Source organism: Phaenicophaeus curvirostris, chromosome 1 (genome assembly GCF_032191515.1).
Source record: "Phaenicophaeus curvirostris isolate KB17595 chromosome 1, BPBGC_Pcur_1.0, whole genome shotgun sequence".
Lineage (NCBI taxonomy): Eukaryota > Metazoa > Chordata > Aves > Cuculiformes > Cuculidae > Phaenicophaeus > Phaenicophaeus curvirostris.
Genome location: NC_091392.1, coordinates 550,131 through 564,098, shown reverse-complemented (window position 1 = coordinate 564,098; position 13,968 = coordinate 550,131). Strand labels below are relative to the sequence as shown.

The window sequence follows — 13,968 nt, the reverse complement described above, 5'->3', positions numbered from 1 at the left end:
TCAGGTCCTTCGACCTGTCAGGACCTGCAGGAGCTCCATCACCTTAGTGAAGAAGTCCACCAGCTTGTTGATTGGAATCGGGCAGGAGCTGAAAGCGCTCGGCTCCGTCGCTGGGGTTATCTCCACAGGGTTTGTCGTGGTCGGAAAGTGGCTCCAAGTGCGTTCCGATGCAGCTGCCGCTCGAGCCGAGTAGCGCGTCATCACGCCCAGGATCCAGTCGCGGAAATGCTGCGTGGCGGTGTAGACCCCGGGACGATGGGCTCGGGCACAGCCTGTCCCAAAGCTGGTCACCCCCACCAGCCAGAAGTGGTCAGTAGAGGGATCTTGGCAGACCAGAGGACCCCCGCTGTCCCCCTGCGGAGAAGAAAAGAGGATTCAGAGGGTGCTGGGGGCTCCGTAAGCCCCAGGGATCTGCTCCTGCTCTCTGCCAGCAGCTGCCAGAGCTGTGTTCCCTGCCCAGAAAGGTTCTCCTAGAGTGCTGGAGCCAACGGAACGTGGTTGGGGAGGTGTTTGTGGGACTCTCAGGCAGGTTCTCTCCTGGCTGTGGGGCAGAGGGATGTTCCAGGGTTGGTCCCTGCATGCTGAGAACATGGGATGAACTTTCTTGCAGAGTCACAGTGCTGTGGGACAACTGGACGCTGAGCATGGAGCAGCAGCTGGAGACGAGGAGGTGACCCCCGGAGCGATGGGGACCCCGCGGTGGGAGGGGGACTTGCTAGGGACTGGGATCACCCTCCTACCTGGCAGGTGTCGATGCCGCCCTGCGCGTAGCCCGCACAGAGGTTGTGGGGGTGGACGGCGCCCCTGTACCACCCGCTGCTGTTACAGACTTGGGTGTCGATGAGGTGGACGCGGGCCTCCTGCAGCACCGGCAGTGCTCCAGAAGCTGTGGGGACAAGACAGGAATGAACCCCCAGCACATGCCACCAGTTCTCCTCCTCTCTTCCCCAGGGCTTGGCTTTGCATCGGCAGCGGCATCGCTGTGGTGTTCCCCTTCCACCCTGCTCTGGTTGGCAGCTCATTCCCACCTCCCCGGACGCAGCTCATAGAATCACCAGGTTGGAAAAGACCCATTGGGTCATCGAGTCCAACCATTCCCATCAATCACTAACCCATGTCCCTCAGCACCTCGTCCACCCGCCCCTTAAACTCCTCCAGGGGAGGGGACTCCACCACCTCCCAGGACACAAATACGTCTGGGGAACTCACATCTGGCCGTGGTGACCCCCCAGCCGCTGACGTAGCAGCTTCTCAGCTGCCAGAGCTGCAGGGAGAAGTCGGGGACGCAGGCGAGCTGCACGTAGAGGCTGCACTGGAAGGGCTCGTAGAGCTCCATCAGGGCGATGTCGTTCCTCTGAGTGATGTTATAATAGTCTTCGTGGATGATGATCCGCCTGACATAGCGCACTTGTTCCTCGGGACCCGGGCGAGTCAATGAGGTGGTTCCGGCCACCACGCGCCACGCTGGGACGTGCCTGGAAGGTGGATGGAGAGAGAAGTGAGAGGGAGAGGAGCCACGCGCTGCAGCTTCCCTGCCTCCTGCTTCCCAAGTGGGTGAGGAGAGCATCTAGGGAGGGCGCGACTGCCCCAACGCGCCCGGAGGAGAAGAATCATGGAGATGGAGGCATCGGGAATGCAGTGACACAAGCCCAGCCTTTTTCTGGATGCAGAAAAAGGGCGTCTGCCAGGGTTTGAGGGATCTCCCTGTCCCCTGCTCCTCCTTACTGGGTATTGACGAAGCAGTGGGCGGCTGTCAGCACCCACTGGGGGTGGATGATGGTCCCTCCGCACACGGGAGCCAAGTGTGTCTTGAACACCTGCTGGACGCTCACAATCCATGGCCAGGAACCCAGCTGTGCATTTTTGCCTCCAACCACTCGCCCGGTGCCGAAAGCCAAGGGACGGAGTCCACAGGTCCTGTGGAAACCAGAAACTTGTTACTGTCCTGCTTGGGACTTGGGGCTGAAGGGCAGGCACCTTCCCTCCCCAGCCGGCATCGCTGTGTGGAGCACGGAGCCAAGGAACCCTGTGGGGCACCCAGGTGTCCACCTCTGTCTCTGCTTTAGCTCTTAGGGAGCCCTTAGCAGCCTGGGAAATGGAGAAGAATGTCAGGAACCACATGGGGTTGGAGAAGGAACCACATGAAGCTGGAGAAGGAACGATATGGGACTGGAGAAGGAACCACATGGAGTTGGAGAAAGAAAAACATGGGGTTGTAGAAGGAACCACATGGGGTTGGTGAAGCTGTTGGGAAGGGAGCATCCTCCAGTGAAGCCCAGCAGCGTTGCCCAAGCTCCCTCCCAGCCTGTTCCACTCACTCGCAGGTGTCCCAGGAGCCCTGTGCTGGCCAGAACAAGGCCAGGAGGATGAGGACTAAGGGAACCTTCATGGTGCCAGCGAGACGAGGGAGATGAAGATCCGAGAGCTGGTGTCCAGCAGAGCACCAGCCGACACAATGCCCGTAGCGCCCACGCCGCCCGCAGAGCCCGTGGCCCCAAGCTGATGTCACAGAGCGGCTGCTGCTGGGGGCTGGGTCCGGGGAACTCGGGGCTGGGGGGGGACATGGGGTGTTCCAAGAGGGAGGGGAGGCAGGAGGAGGGGTTGGACACCCCAAAATCCCCTACAAAATGCTCTGAGGGGTGGTGTGTGGGCAGCCTGGGATCAGGCACCAGCACCTGGCTCTGAGCTCTCCTGCTGCATCCAAAGAGCGTGGCCAGCAGGGAGGGAGGGGATTCTGCCCCACTATTTCTCTCTGGTGAGGCCTCAGCTGCAGGTTTGGGTCTACTTCTGGAATCCTGACCAGAAGAAGCAGATGGAGCTATTGGAACGAGTCCAGAGGAGGCTCCAAGGATGATGCGAGGGCTGGAGAACCTCCTGTACGATGACAGGCTGAGAGAGTTGGGGTTGTTCAGCCTGGAGAAGAGAAGGCTCCAAGGAGACCTTAGAGAGACCTTCCAGTACCTGAAGGGGCTCCAAGAAAGCTGGGGAGGGACTGTTCACAAAGGCTTTTGTGGATAGGACGAGGGGCAATGGGGATAAACTGGAGAGGGGCAGAGTTAGACTGGACATGAGGAGGAATTCCGTAGGGAATGGCTGGGTTTGCAGTCCACCACACAACAGCCTCAGCAGGGGCCGTGCTGGATAGGGGATCCCGGAATGGTGCAGGCTGGGAAAGCCTTTCGGTTCATACCATGGAATCACAGAATTGTTTGGGATGAAGGGACCTTAAAGATCATCCAGTTCCAACACCCCTGCCATGGGCAAGGACGCCTCCCACTGGATCAGGCTGCTCGGTTGCTCAAAGCTGGATCTGGTTGCTCAAACTTCAAACCGCCTTGAGGGGGGAAATTGCAAACTCTAAACTAGACAAAAAGTGACCTGTAGGTTACAAAATGCATCGGAGAGTGCTTCTATCCAACGGTGCCTGGGAGGTTGCTATAAGGTCTCCCCGGAGCCTTCTCTTCTCCAGGCTGAACCACCCCAACTCTCTCAGCCTGTCCTCACATGGGAGGTGCTCCTGCTCTCGGATCATCTTTGTAGCCTCCTCTGGGCCCGTTCCAACAGCTTCATCTCCTTCTCCTGCTGAGGGTTCCAGCCCTGGCCCCAACCCTCCAGCTGAGGTCTCCCCAGAGAGGAGCAGAGGGGACAATCCCCTCCCTCCCTGCTGGCCACGTTCTCTGGATGCAGCCCAGGAGGATTCTGGGCTGTGAGCGCATGTTGTGGCTCCTGTGGAGCTTCTCGTCCCCCATCACCCCAAGTCCTTCTCCTCAGGGCTGCTCCCAATCTCCTCATTCCCCAGTCTGGATTGAAAATGCAGATTGCCCCGTGTTGGAACATTTTACACAGAACAAGGCCTGGATGCTGTGAGATTGTTTAATACTGAACATCTCTAACAAGGCCTTGAAACGGAGAGCCGAAAGATAAACAGGGGCCAGCTGGGAGGAATGTAGTGGCTACTTCTGTGGGAACCAGCACGGGCTGAAAGAAAAACAATTGAAGAGAACTGTCAACATAGTTAAGTTTAGTAGAACTTGGTTTCTTAGCATGTGCAGTAGTTTAGCCAATAATAGATTAGTAATAGCCTTATGGACAGCTACCTTTAACCAATAATACACTGTAGATACCCTCGTGGGCACCCAGTTGCGTAACCAAAAAGGGTTTATAAAGAAACAGCTAAGCTCAATAAAGTGAACACTCGCTGATCACATTGATCTCTGCGTTTTGGTTCCATGCTCCCGTCAACGAGTGGCGCCCGAACAGGGACCCTCAGATTGCTTGCCGAAGTTGCTCTGGACGACTGAAGACGCGGTAGAGGGTGGAAGGACCGGCCGAAATCTTTCCGGCACTGACCCGGTGCTGAAGATTTTTCCAGCACTGCTGAAGATTTTCCGGCACTGCTGATGACTTTCCGGCATTGCTGATGGCTTTCCGGCATTGCTGAAGATTGGAGTAAGACGCGCGTCCAAATAAAGAAGACTCCGGAGTCAAAGATCCGCTACAGGCAAGTAGCGGCGGTCGCGGGAGGAATGGGTTCCACACATTTTAAAGATAATGAAGAGGCAGTGGTGAAAATCCTCCTACCTATCCTCTCCAAGAGGGTCCGATAGACACCGACAAGGAGCCCGATCCCCCCCGTCACTGTCCCTCAGACCAACGGGAGCAAGCCGGTGGGGGGCACAGTAGGAGCTCAATTAAACAACGTTGGTAGCAGTTCAAGAATCAAGACAGTTATAAACACTTATAAAGATACTGGATGTTGGAAAGTTGGAACAGGCACGACCTTTATATGGTGTTTATAGATACATCAAAGGCTGTGCTCGACAAGCAGGTAGACAACTGAGCAGTTACAGAAGCCTTAATTTTGCAATCTGTGACAAAAAATCCTAATGATGAATGTAGAAAGATATGGTGCAGTCTGCAAACTCCTACAACAAGAGCTGGGATCACTTACCTATCAAGCACAGCTGGTAGCTGCTGCCCTGACTGTAATCTGGGACAGAAATATGTTTTGTTAGAGACACGGCAAGGAGAGACATTTTAAAAGAGACTGCCACACGCACTGCCAGGAGAGAGGGCCTAAAATCTGCCCTCGGTGTGGAAAGCGCAAACATTTTACCAGTTGGTGTAAATCAAAATGGGATAAGAACGGGACAGTATTGTCAGAAAACCAGGAGCAAAGCATGGTTCAGAGGCACGTACCAACACAGACGCCTCCGCAGCGAGCAGCAGCTCTCACCTCAGAGCAAGCAGCAGCTCTCACCTCAGAGCAAGAACCAGAGGCAGCACCGAGATAGACGTGATCAGCACCATCGCAGTAGTGCTGCAGTCGTCTGCACATCACACAATAGCATGGAACGTAAAAGGACCATTGGAGGTTGGCTTTACTAACTCGTAAACCTCCAATGGCATGAGGTTTAACAAGGCCAAATGCCGGGTCCTGCACTTGGGGCACAACAACCCTATGCAGTGCTACAGACTAGGAGAAATCTGTCTAGAAAGCTGCCTGGAGGAGAGGGACCTGGGGGTGTTGGTTGACATGTATTTGCATGCTGTTACTAACCAATGAAATTGTAATACGATGATGTAGTCGAGTATAAGGAAAGTATATAACCTAACTTCTTTTGAATAAAGTTGACCTTGCTTTATCAATCATATTGATTTGACCGCTTGGTTCCTCCCATCCCGGCAGGAAAAAAGGGGGGGGGGTGAGAATCAGGAGAGACACTGCTAAATAGGTTGATGAATGTGCAATATGTAATGAATTTTTTGCAATTAGCAGGAGATGATCAAATTGTGCTAAAGTGGAAGCATGTACAAACCATGTCGTCCAAATCAGAGCAAATATAAGACAATGTGAAAGTGCTATTGGAAAACAGTTATTATGGGCAATGGGCAGGTCTGTATAAGCTACTAACGTGGGGACGAGGTTGTGTTTGTGTTTTAAGAGATGAAGGACCAGTTTGGGCACCTGCGAGGTGGATCAAGCCCACGTTGCTGTATGACAACTGTTAAGCCCCAGCCACGAAAACAGTCAACAAGAATGAGGAGGACGTTAACATTATGGATGCTCTTAATCCTATGGGTGGTAGTTAAAGGATGTCCCTGGCTGATCAGTTCTTGAAAGAATGGGTGGATAACAGGATGGGTATGAGAACTCTTGGTCAAAGGAGGAATTTTATTTTTAATGGTGTTAATTGCTTTGACAATTATCCTGTGTGTTACAGTGTCTACAACGTCAAGTCGATAATATGTTTCACCTGAACGCTTTAGTCATCAAAAAACAAAAAGGGGGAATTGTTGGAACTTTTTACACAGAACAAGGCCTGGATGCTGTGAGATTGTTTAATACTGAACAACTCTAACAAGGCCTTGAAACAGAGAGCTGAAAGATAAACAGGGGCCAGTTGGGAGGAATGTAGTGGCTACTTCTGTGGGAACCAGCACCGGCTGAAAGAAAAACAATTGAAGAGAACTGTCAACATAGTTAAGTTCAGTAGAACTTGGTTTCTTAGCATGTGCAGTAGTTTAGCCAATAATAGATTAGTAATAGCCTTATGGAGAGCTACCTTTAACCAATAATACACTGTAGATACCCTGGTGGGCACCCAGTTATGTAACCGAAAAGGGTTTATAAAGAAACAGCTAAGCTCAATAAAGTGAACACTCGCTGATCACATTGATCTCTGCGTTTTGGTTCCATGCTCCCGTCAACAGCCCCAACTCAGGCGTAGGATGTTGCTCTTGGCCTTGTTGAAGCTCATGAACCCCCCATCTCTCTCTGGCCTCATCCCTCCCCTCTCTCTCTGGACTCCTCCCGCTCCAGCTTCGCCCTGGTCCCCCCTCTCTGCCCTCCTTTCCTCCCCTCATCCTCATTCCACCCCTTCTGCCATCATCCCACTTCTCCTCTTGCCTCCCACCCGTTGCATCTCGCCCCTCTCTCTCTCTCTCCCCCTCTGCCCTCACCTCCCTCCCTCTGCTACCCTCTTTCCCCTCTCGTGCCCCCCCAGCTTCATGTCTCCCCTCTCTCGCTTCATTCCCCGACCCCCCCATCTGCCTTCATCCCACCCCACTTTCCCACGACCCCTGTGCTGCTTTCACCCCCCTTTGTGCCCACGGCTGCCCTCCTGGCTGCCTTCATCCCCACCGTCTCCCTTCACCATCCCCTCTCTCTGCCCTCGTCCCCCTGACACCGAAAATACTGACGAATAAACCCTCTAGGACCTGTTTTGGGTTTTTTTATCAGGGCAGGCAATCCCCATCAGTCGCGTTCAGTGAGAGAAATGCTGGTTACAGAATATATTTCCCCCTTACATGCCTACATATCAATATTCCTTGGAATCTTGTGCATGTTCTATTACTTTCCAAGGATTCGTTTCAATGTTGTTCTGAATTTCACAACAGCGCAATCTCTTGTTAATTCGGAGCTGACTCCAGCTCTCTGTCTCCACTTGAGATAGGGGAAAAACTGCAAATAGAGCTAATTAGAGAAAAAAACACGTCTGTTCAGCACGGAACATGCTTCACTCAAGACAGAACAGTGCCTGGAAAAACACTATTTGAAAAAACATGTTGTAAACCACCAAAATCCTTATTCATCCTCTCACCTCCTTCCCTTTTCTCTTGCTTCATCTCATCCCTTTGCCTCATCACCCCTTTCTTTCTCTTTGTCCCCCCTGACCGGCCCCTTCCAGACGCGCTCCGGGATCTACTCCAGCGTCTTCTACCCGGACTCGCGGGGCGGGTTGCTGCTGGCAGGGGACTTCAGGAAAGCATTTGACACAGTTTCTCCCAGCGTTCTGCTTGAGAAACTGTCCCCTCTGGCCTGGAGAGGAGAACGAGCTCCTGGGTGGAAAACTCGTTGGCTGGAGGGCCCAGAGAGTGGTGGGAGATGGAGTTAACTCCAGCTGGAGGCCAATGACAAGTGGTGTCCCCAGGGCTCCGTGCTGGGTACAGCCCTGTTCAATGTCTTTATCAATGACCTGGATGAGGGCATCGAGCGCACCCTTAGCAAGTCTGGAGATGACACTAAGCTGGGTGGAATCTGGATCTGCTGGAGGATCAGGAGGCTCCAAAGGGATCTGAACAGGCTGGATCCATGGGCTGAGACCAACGGGATGAGGGTTAATGAGGCCAAAGGGCGGGTCCTGCCCTTGGGGCACAACAACCCTGGGCAGCTCCAGCCTAGGAGAAGGCTGGCTGGAAAGTGCCTGGAGGAGAAGGACCGGGGGGGGGGTTGGTTGAACAGGAGGCAGCAGGGGCCCAGGGGGCCAAGAAGGCCAAGGGCATCTTGGCTTGGATCAGACCCGGCATGGCCAGCAGGGCCAGGGAGGTTCTTCTCCCTCTGGCCTCGGCCCTGGGGAGACCACTCCTCGTATCCTGGGGTCACTTCTGGGCCCCTCCCCACCAGAAGGATGTTGAGGCTCTGGAACGAGTGCAGAGAAGAGCAACGAAGCTGGGGAAGGGGCTGGAGAAGAAGCCTGAGGGCCCTGGGGGTGTTGAGCCTGGAGAAGAGGAGGCTGAGGGGAGACCTCATTGCTCTCTACAAGAGGGTGCTGGACAACGTCAAAGCTCATACAAGGTGTGGGAGCTTCCTGCTGCCATCCTGGCTTGGGTGGAGAGACACAAGGACACAGCTGATTGTGCAGCCACGTCCCCAGGAGGAGAGGGCAGGCTCTGTCTGGAAGCAGCTGAGATGCTCTCAGGGCCCCAGAGGTGTCACACGGCTTCACCAGCACCAGAACTGGACCCCAGACTAACAGGAATTAGAGCTGCTTTGGTTTTGGAGAGCGAACCTGAAGGTGATTCCCGGATCTGCTCAGAGCACCCAAGCTCTGTGGAGAAGACAAGCCGTCTCCTGCAGATCCTCCTCTATTCCAGCACCAGATCTGGTCGGGTGGATTGCTGTATTTCCCTGTGCAAGGACAGTCAGAAGGGTCCTGCAGCCACAGAAGAACCAAGCTATGATTTTCGTCAGGGTACAACAGCAGAAGTTTATTCCTACTCCATGAAGGAGAGCCCAGCGAAGGGCTGGAGGGATGGGAGGAGTAGAGGGATGGAGGGATGGGAGGAGTAGAGGGATGGAGGGATGGAAACTGTTGCTACGGGGCAGTTTTTCTACCTTTCAGTTACGCGTGTTCTTCCCCAAACTGTGTCAGATAAGCAGGATATTGTAAATAACCATAGGACTTGTCAGATCTGGAAGCTCAAGCCTGCACACCTCTTAACAAATAATTCACTCCTTCACTCATTAAACTGGAATCCTGTAAATCACAGAATCATGGAATGGTTTGGGTTGGAAGGGACCTCAAAGCCCAGCCAGTTCCAACCCTCCTGCCGTGGGCAGGGACACCTCCCACTGGATCAGAGTGCTCAAAGCTCCATCCAACCTGGCCTTCATTGGGGTCATTGAGGTCCCTTCCAACCCAAACCGTCCTGTGATTCTCTGAAGACCTCCAGCCCCTGGAACCACCATTCCTTTCTTCTCTCCCTCTTGTCCAACCAGGCACGGGGTCACCCTTTGGAGTGAGTCTTTCCCTTCGTGCCCTTCTCACCTTGTGCAGCGACCAGGATGGAGACCTTGCCTCACCCAGGAGACAGAATGAGGCTGAAGCAGAGTTTGCTGTGAAAACTATTTATTCCTACCCAGAGAACAGACTAGAAACAACATCCTAACCAAACACAACCAGCCATCGTAGGCTTGGATGGGGAGCTTGAGGTGGGAGGGCAGGACCAAGCAGGTCTGGGACCTCAAGGCTGCTTGTGGAGCAGCAGCCAGCGGCCCAGCACAACATGGTGGTGGCATCATTCAGCCTGCCCTGCGTCCTCTTCCCCCTGTTCTCAGGCCCTTTGACCTGTCAGGTCCTGCAGGAGCTCCTTCACCTGAGTGAAGAAGTCCACCAGCTTGTTGAGCTGATACAGGCAGGCGCTGAAAGCGCTCGGCTCCGTCGCTGGGGTTATCTCCACAGGGTTTGTCGTGGTCGGAAAGTGTCTCCAAGCGCGTTCCGATGCAGCTGCCGCTGGAGCCGAGTAGCGCGTCATCACCCCCAGGATCCACTCGCGGAAATGCTGCGTGGCGGTGTAGACCCCGGGACGATGGGCTCGGGCACAGCCTGTCCCAAAGCTGGTCACCCCCACCAGCCAGAAGTGGTCAGTAGAGGGATCTTGGCAGACCAGAGGACCCCCGCTGTCCCCCTGCGGAGAAGAAAAGAGGATTCAGAGGGTGCTGGGGGCTCCGTAAGCCCCAGGGATCTGCTCCTGCTCTCTGCCAGCAGTTGCCAGAGCTGTGTTCCCTGCCCAGAAAGGTTCTCCTAGAGTGCTGGAGCCAACAGAACGTGGTTGGGGAGGTGTTTGTGGGACTCTCAGGCAGGTTCTCTCCTGGCTGTGGGGCAGAGGGATGTTCCAGGGTTCGTCCCTGCATGCTGAGAACATGGGATGAGCTTTTTTGCAGAGTCACAGTGCTGTGGGACAACTGGACGCTGAGCATGGAGCAGCAGCTGGAGAAGAGGAGGTGACCTCCGGAGTGATGGGGACCCCGCGGTGGGAGGGGGACTTGCTAGGGACTGGGATCACCCTCCTACCTGGCAGGTGTCGATGCCGCCCTGCGCGTAGCCCGCACACAGGTTGTGGGGGTGGACGGCGCCCCTGTACCACCCGCTGCTGTTACAGACTTGGGTGTCGATGAGGTGGACGCGGGCCTCCTGCAGCACCGGCAGTGCTCCAGAAGCTGTGGGGACAAGACAGGAATGAACCCCCAGCACATGCCACCAGTTCTCCTCCTCTCTTCCCCAGGGCTTGGCTTTGCATCGGCAGCGGCATCGCTGTGGTGTTCCCCTTCCACCCTGCTCTGGTTGGCAGCTCATTCCCACCTCCCCAGACGCAGATCATAGAATCACCAGGTTGGAAAAGACCCATCGGATCATCGAGTCCAACCATTCCCATCAATCACTAACCCATGTCCCTCAGCACCTCGTCCACCCGCCCCTTAAACTCCTCCAGGGGAGGGGACTCCACCACCTCCCAGGATACAAATACGTCTGGGGAACTCACATCTGGCCGTGGTGACCCCCCAGCCGCTGACGTAGCAGCTTCTCAGCTGCCAGAGCGGCAGGGAGAAGTCGGGGACGCAGGCGAGCTGCACGTAGAGGCCGCAGTGGAAGGGCTCGTAGAGCTCCATCAGGGCGATGTCGTTCCTCTGAGTGATGTTATAATAGTCTTCGTGGATGATGATCCGCCTGACATAGCGCACTTGTTCCTCGGGACCCGGGCGAGTCAACGAGGTGGTTCCGGCCACCACGCGCCACGCTGGGACGTGCCTGGAAGGTGGATGGAGAGAGAAGTGAGAGGGAGAGGAGCCACGCGCTGCAGCTTCCCTGCCTCCTGCTTCCCAAGTGGGAGAGGAGAGCATCTAGGGAGGGTGCGACTGCCCCAACGCGCCCGAAGGAGAAGAATCATGGAGATGGAGGCATTGGGAATGCAGTGACACAAGCCCAGCCTTTTTCTGGATGCAGAAAAAGGGCGTCTGCCAGGGTTTGAGGAATCTCCCTGTCCCCTGCTCCTCCTTACTGGGTATTGACGAAGCAGTGGGCGGCTGTCAGCACCCACTGGGGGTGGATGATGGTCCCTCCGCACACGGGGGCGAAGTGCGTCTCAAACACCTGCTGGATGCTCACAATCCATGGCCAGGAACCCAGCTGGGCATTTTTGCCTCCAACCACTCGCCCGGTGCCGTAAGCGAAGGCACGGAGTCCACAGGTCCTGTGGAAACCAGAAACTCGTTACTGTCCTGCTTGGGACTTGGGGCTGAATGGCAGGCACCTTCCCTCCCCAGTCGGCATCGCTGTGTGGAGCACGGAGCCAAGGAACCCTGTGGGGCACCCAGGTGTCCACCTGTGTCTGTGCTTTAGCTCCTAGGGAGCTCTTAGCAGCCTGGGAAATGGAGAAGAATAGCAGGAACTACATGTAGCTGGAGAAGGAACCACATGGCATTGGAGAAGGAACCACATGGGATTGGAGAAGGAACCATATAGCATTGGAGAAGGAACTACATGGAGCTGGAGAAGGAACCATATGGGTTGGAGAAGGAACCACTTGGGATTGGATAAAGAACCACATGGAGCTGGGGAAAGAACAAGATGGAGCTGGAGAAGGAACTACATGGAGTTGGAGAAAGAACCACAAGGGGTTGGAGAAGGAACCACATGGGGTTGGTGAAGCTGTTGGGAAGCGCGCATCCTCCAGTGAAGCCCAGCAGCGTTGCCCAAGCTCCCTCCCAGCCTGTTCCACTCACTCGCAGGTGTCCCAGGAGCCCTGTGCTGGCCAGAACAGGGCCAGGAGGACGAGGACTAAGAGAACCTTCATAGTTCCAGCGACACGAGGGAGATGAAGATCCGAGGGCTGGTGTCCAGCAGAGCACCAGCCGACACGCTGCCCGTAGCGCCCCCGCCGCCCGCAGAGCCCGTGGCCCCAAGCTGATGTCACAGAGCGGCTGCTTCTGGGGGCTGGGTCCGGGGAACTCGGGGCTGGGGGGGGACATGGGGTGTTCCAAGCGGGAGGGGAGGCAGGAGGTGGGGTTGGACACCCCAAAATCCCCTACAAAACGCTCTGCTGGGATGGTGTGTGTGGTTCCGAGCTCTGCCTGCCCAGAGCCAGCAGGGAAACCCCAAGGGTGGCAGCACAGGCTCTCTGGGAAGGGCGCAGAATCGTTGAGGTTGGGAAAGAACTCGAAGATCATCCAGTTCAACCATCAACACAACACCAGCTGTGCCTACTAAGCACTTGGCAGCAGGACGGTGAGTCCTGGACCTATGATGGCGTTGCCATCATGGAAACGTGGTGGGACGACTCATATAACTGGAGTATGGCTATGGTGGGGTATAAGCTTTTCAGGTGGGACAGGAAGGGTAGGAGAGGAGGCAGAGTAGCCCTCATTGTAAGGGAGGACTTGGACTCCATTGAGATGGATTGTGACCATCAGGAGGTTGAGTGCCTGTGGGTCAGAGGAGCCCACCAGAAGGTAGATTTTGTGATGGGAGTCTGTTACAGACCTCCCAACCAAGGAGAAGCAGCTGATGAGCTCTTCTATAAACAGCTGCGGTCAATCTCTAGATCAATGCCTCTCGTTCTGGTGGGAGACTTCAATCTGCCTGATATCTGCTGGGTGTACAACACAGCAGAAAGGAAGCAGTCTAGGAGGTTCCTGGAGTGCGTGGGAGACAACTTCCTCGCACAGCTGGTGAATGAACCAACAAGGTAGGGTGCCCTCCTAGACCTGCTGTTGGTGAACAGAGAAGGCCTTGTGGGGGATGTGGCGGTAGGTGGACGCCTAGGACTAAGCGACCATGAGATGATAAAATTTTCTGTTCTAGGTGAAGTGAAGAGGGTGGTTAGCAAGACGATAGCATTAAATTTCCAGAGGGCAGACTTTGATTTCTTCAGAAGGCTGGTTGGCAAAGTCTCATGGGAGACAGTACTCAAGGGCAAGGGAGCCCAGGAGGGCTGGGAGCTCTTCAAAAGGGTGGTCCTAGCAGCTCAGGAGAAAGCCATCCCCGTAGTCCGGAAAAAAAGCCGGCAGGGGAGAAAGCCATCTTGGTTGAACAGAGAGATCTTGAGGGATATCAAGAAGAAGAGAAATGTTTATGGCCTCTGGAAGAAGGGACAGGCCTCTTGGGTGGACTACAGGAGGGAAGTGAGATTGTGTAGGGAAAAAATCAGAAGGGCTAAGGCTTAGCTAGAAATTGGATTGGCCAAGTCAGTGAAAGATAACAAAAAATCTTTCTACAAATATATAAATAATAAAAGGCGGACTAGGGAGACCATACAGTCCCTATTGGACACAGAAGGGACAACAGTAACAGGGGATGAGGAAAAGGCTGAGGTACTTAATGCCTTCTTTGCCTCAGTCTTTAGTCGTAAGGAGGGTCGTTCCGCCTGTGTACAAACCCAGGAGCTAGAGGAGCATAATGAGGCTCC

The 13,968-nt window shown here is 54.8% G+C and overlaps 1 protein-coding gene across 1 annotated transcript; it reads right to left on the bottom strand.

Moving 5' to 3' along the window:
* On the bottom strand, positions 1 to 2,389 carry LOC138716837 (acrosin-like). Its single transcript, XM_069850010.1, has 5 exons — positions 2,319 to 2,389; positions 1,726 to 1,917; positions 1,210 to 1,475; positions 741 to 886; positions 1 to 354 (listed from the first exon to the last, which is right to left on the bottom strand). Exons 1-5 carry the CDS (start codon positions 2,387 to 2,389, stop codon positions 1 to 3), a joined length of 1,029 nt encoding a protein of 342 aa, XP_069706111.1.
* Between the last annotated feature and the right edge of the window lie 11,579 nt (positions 2,390 to 13,968).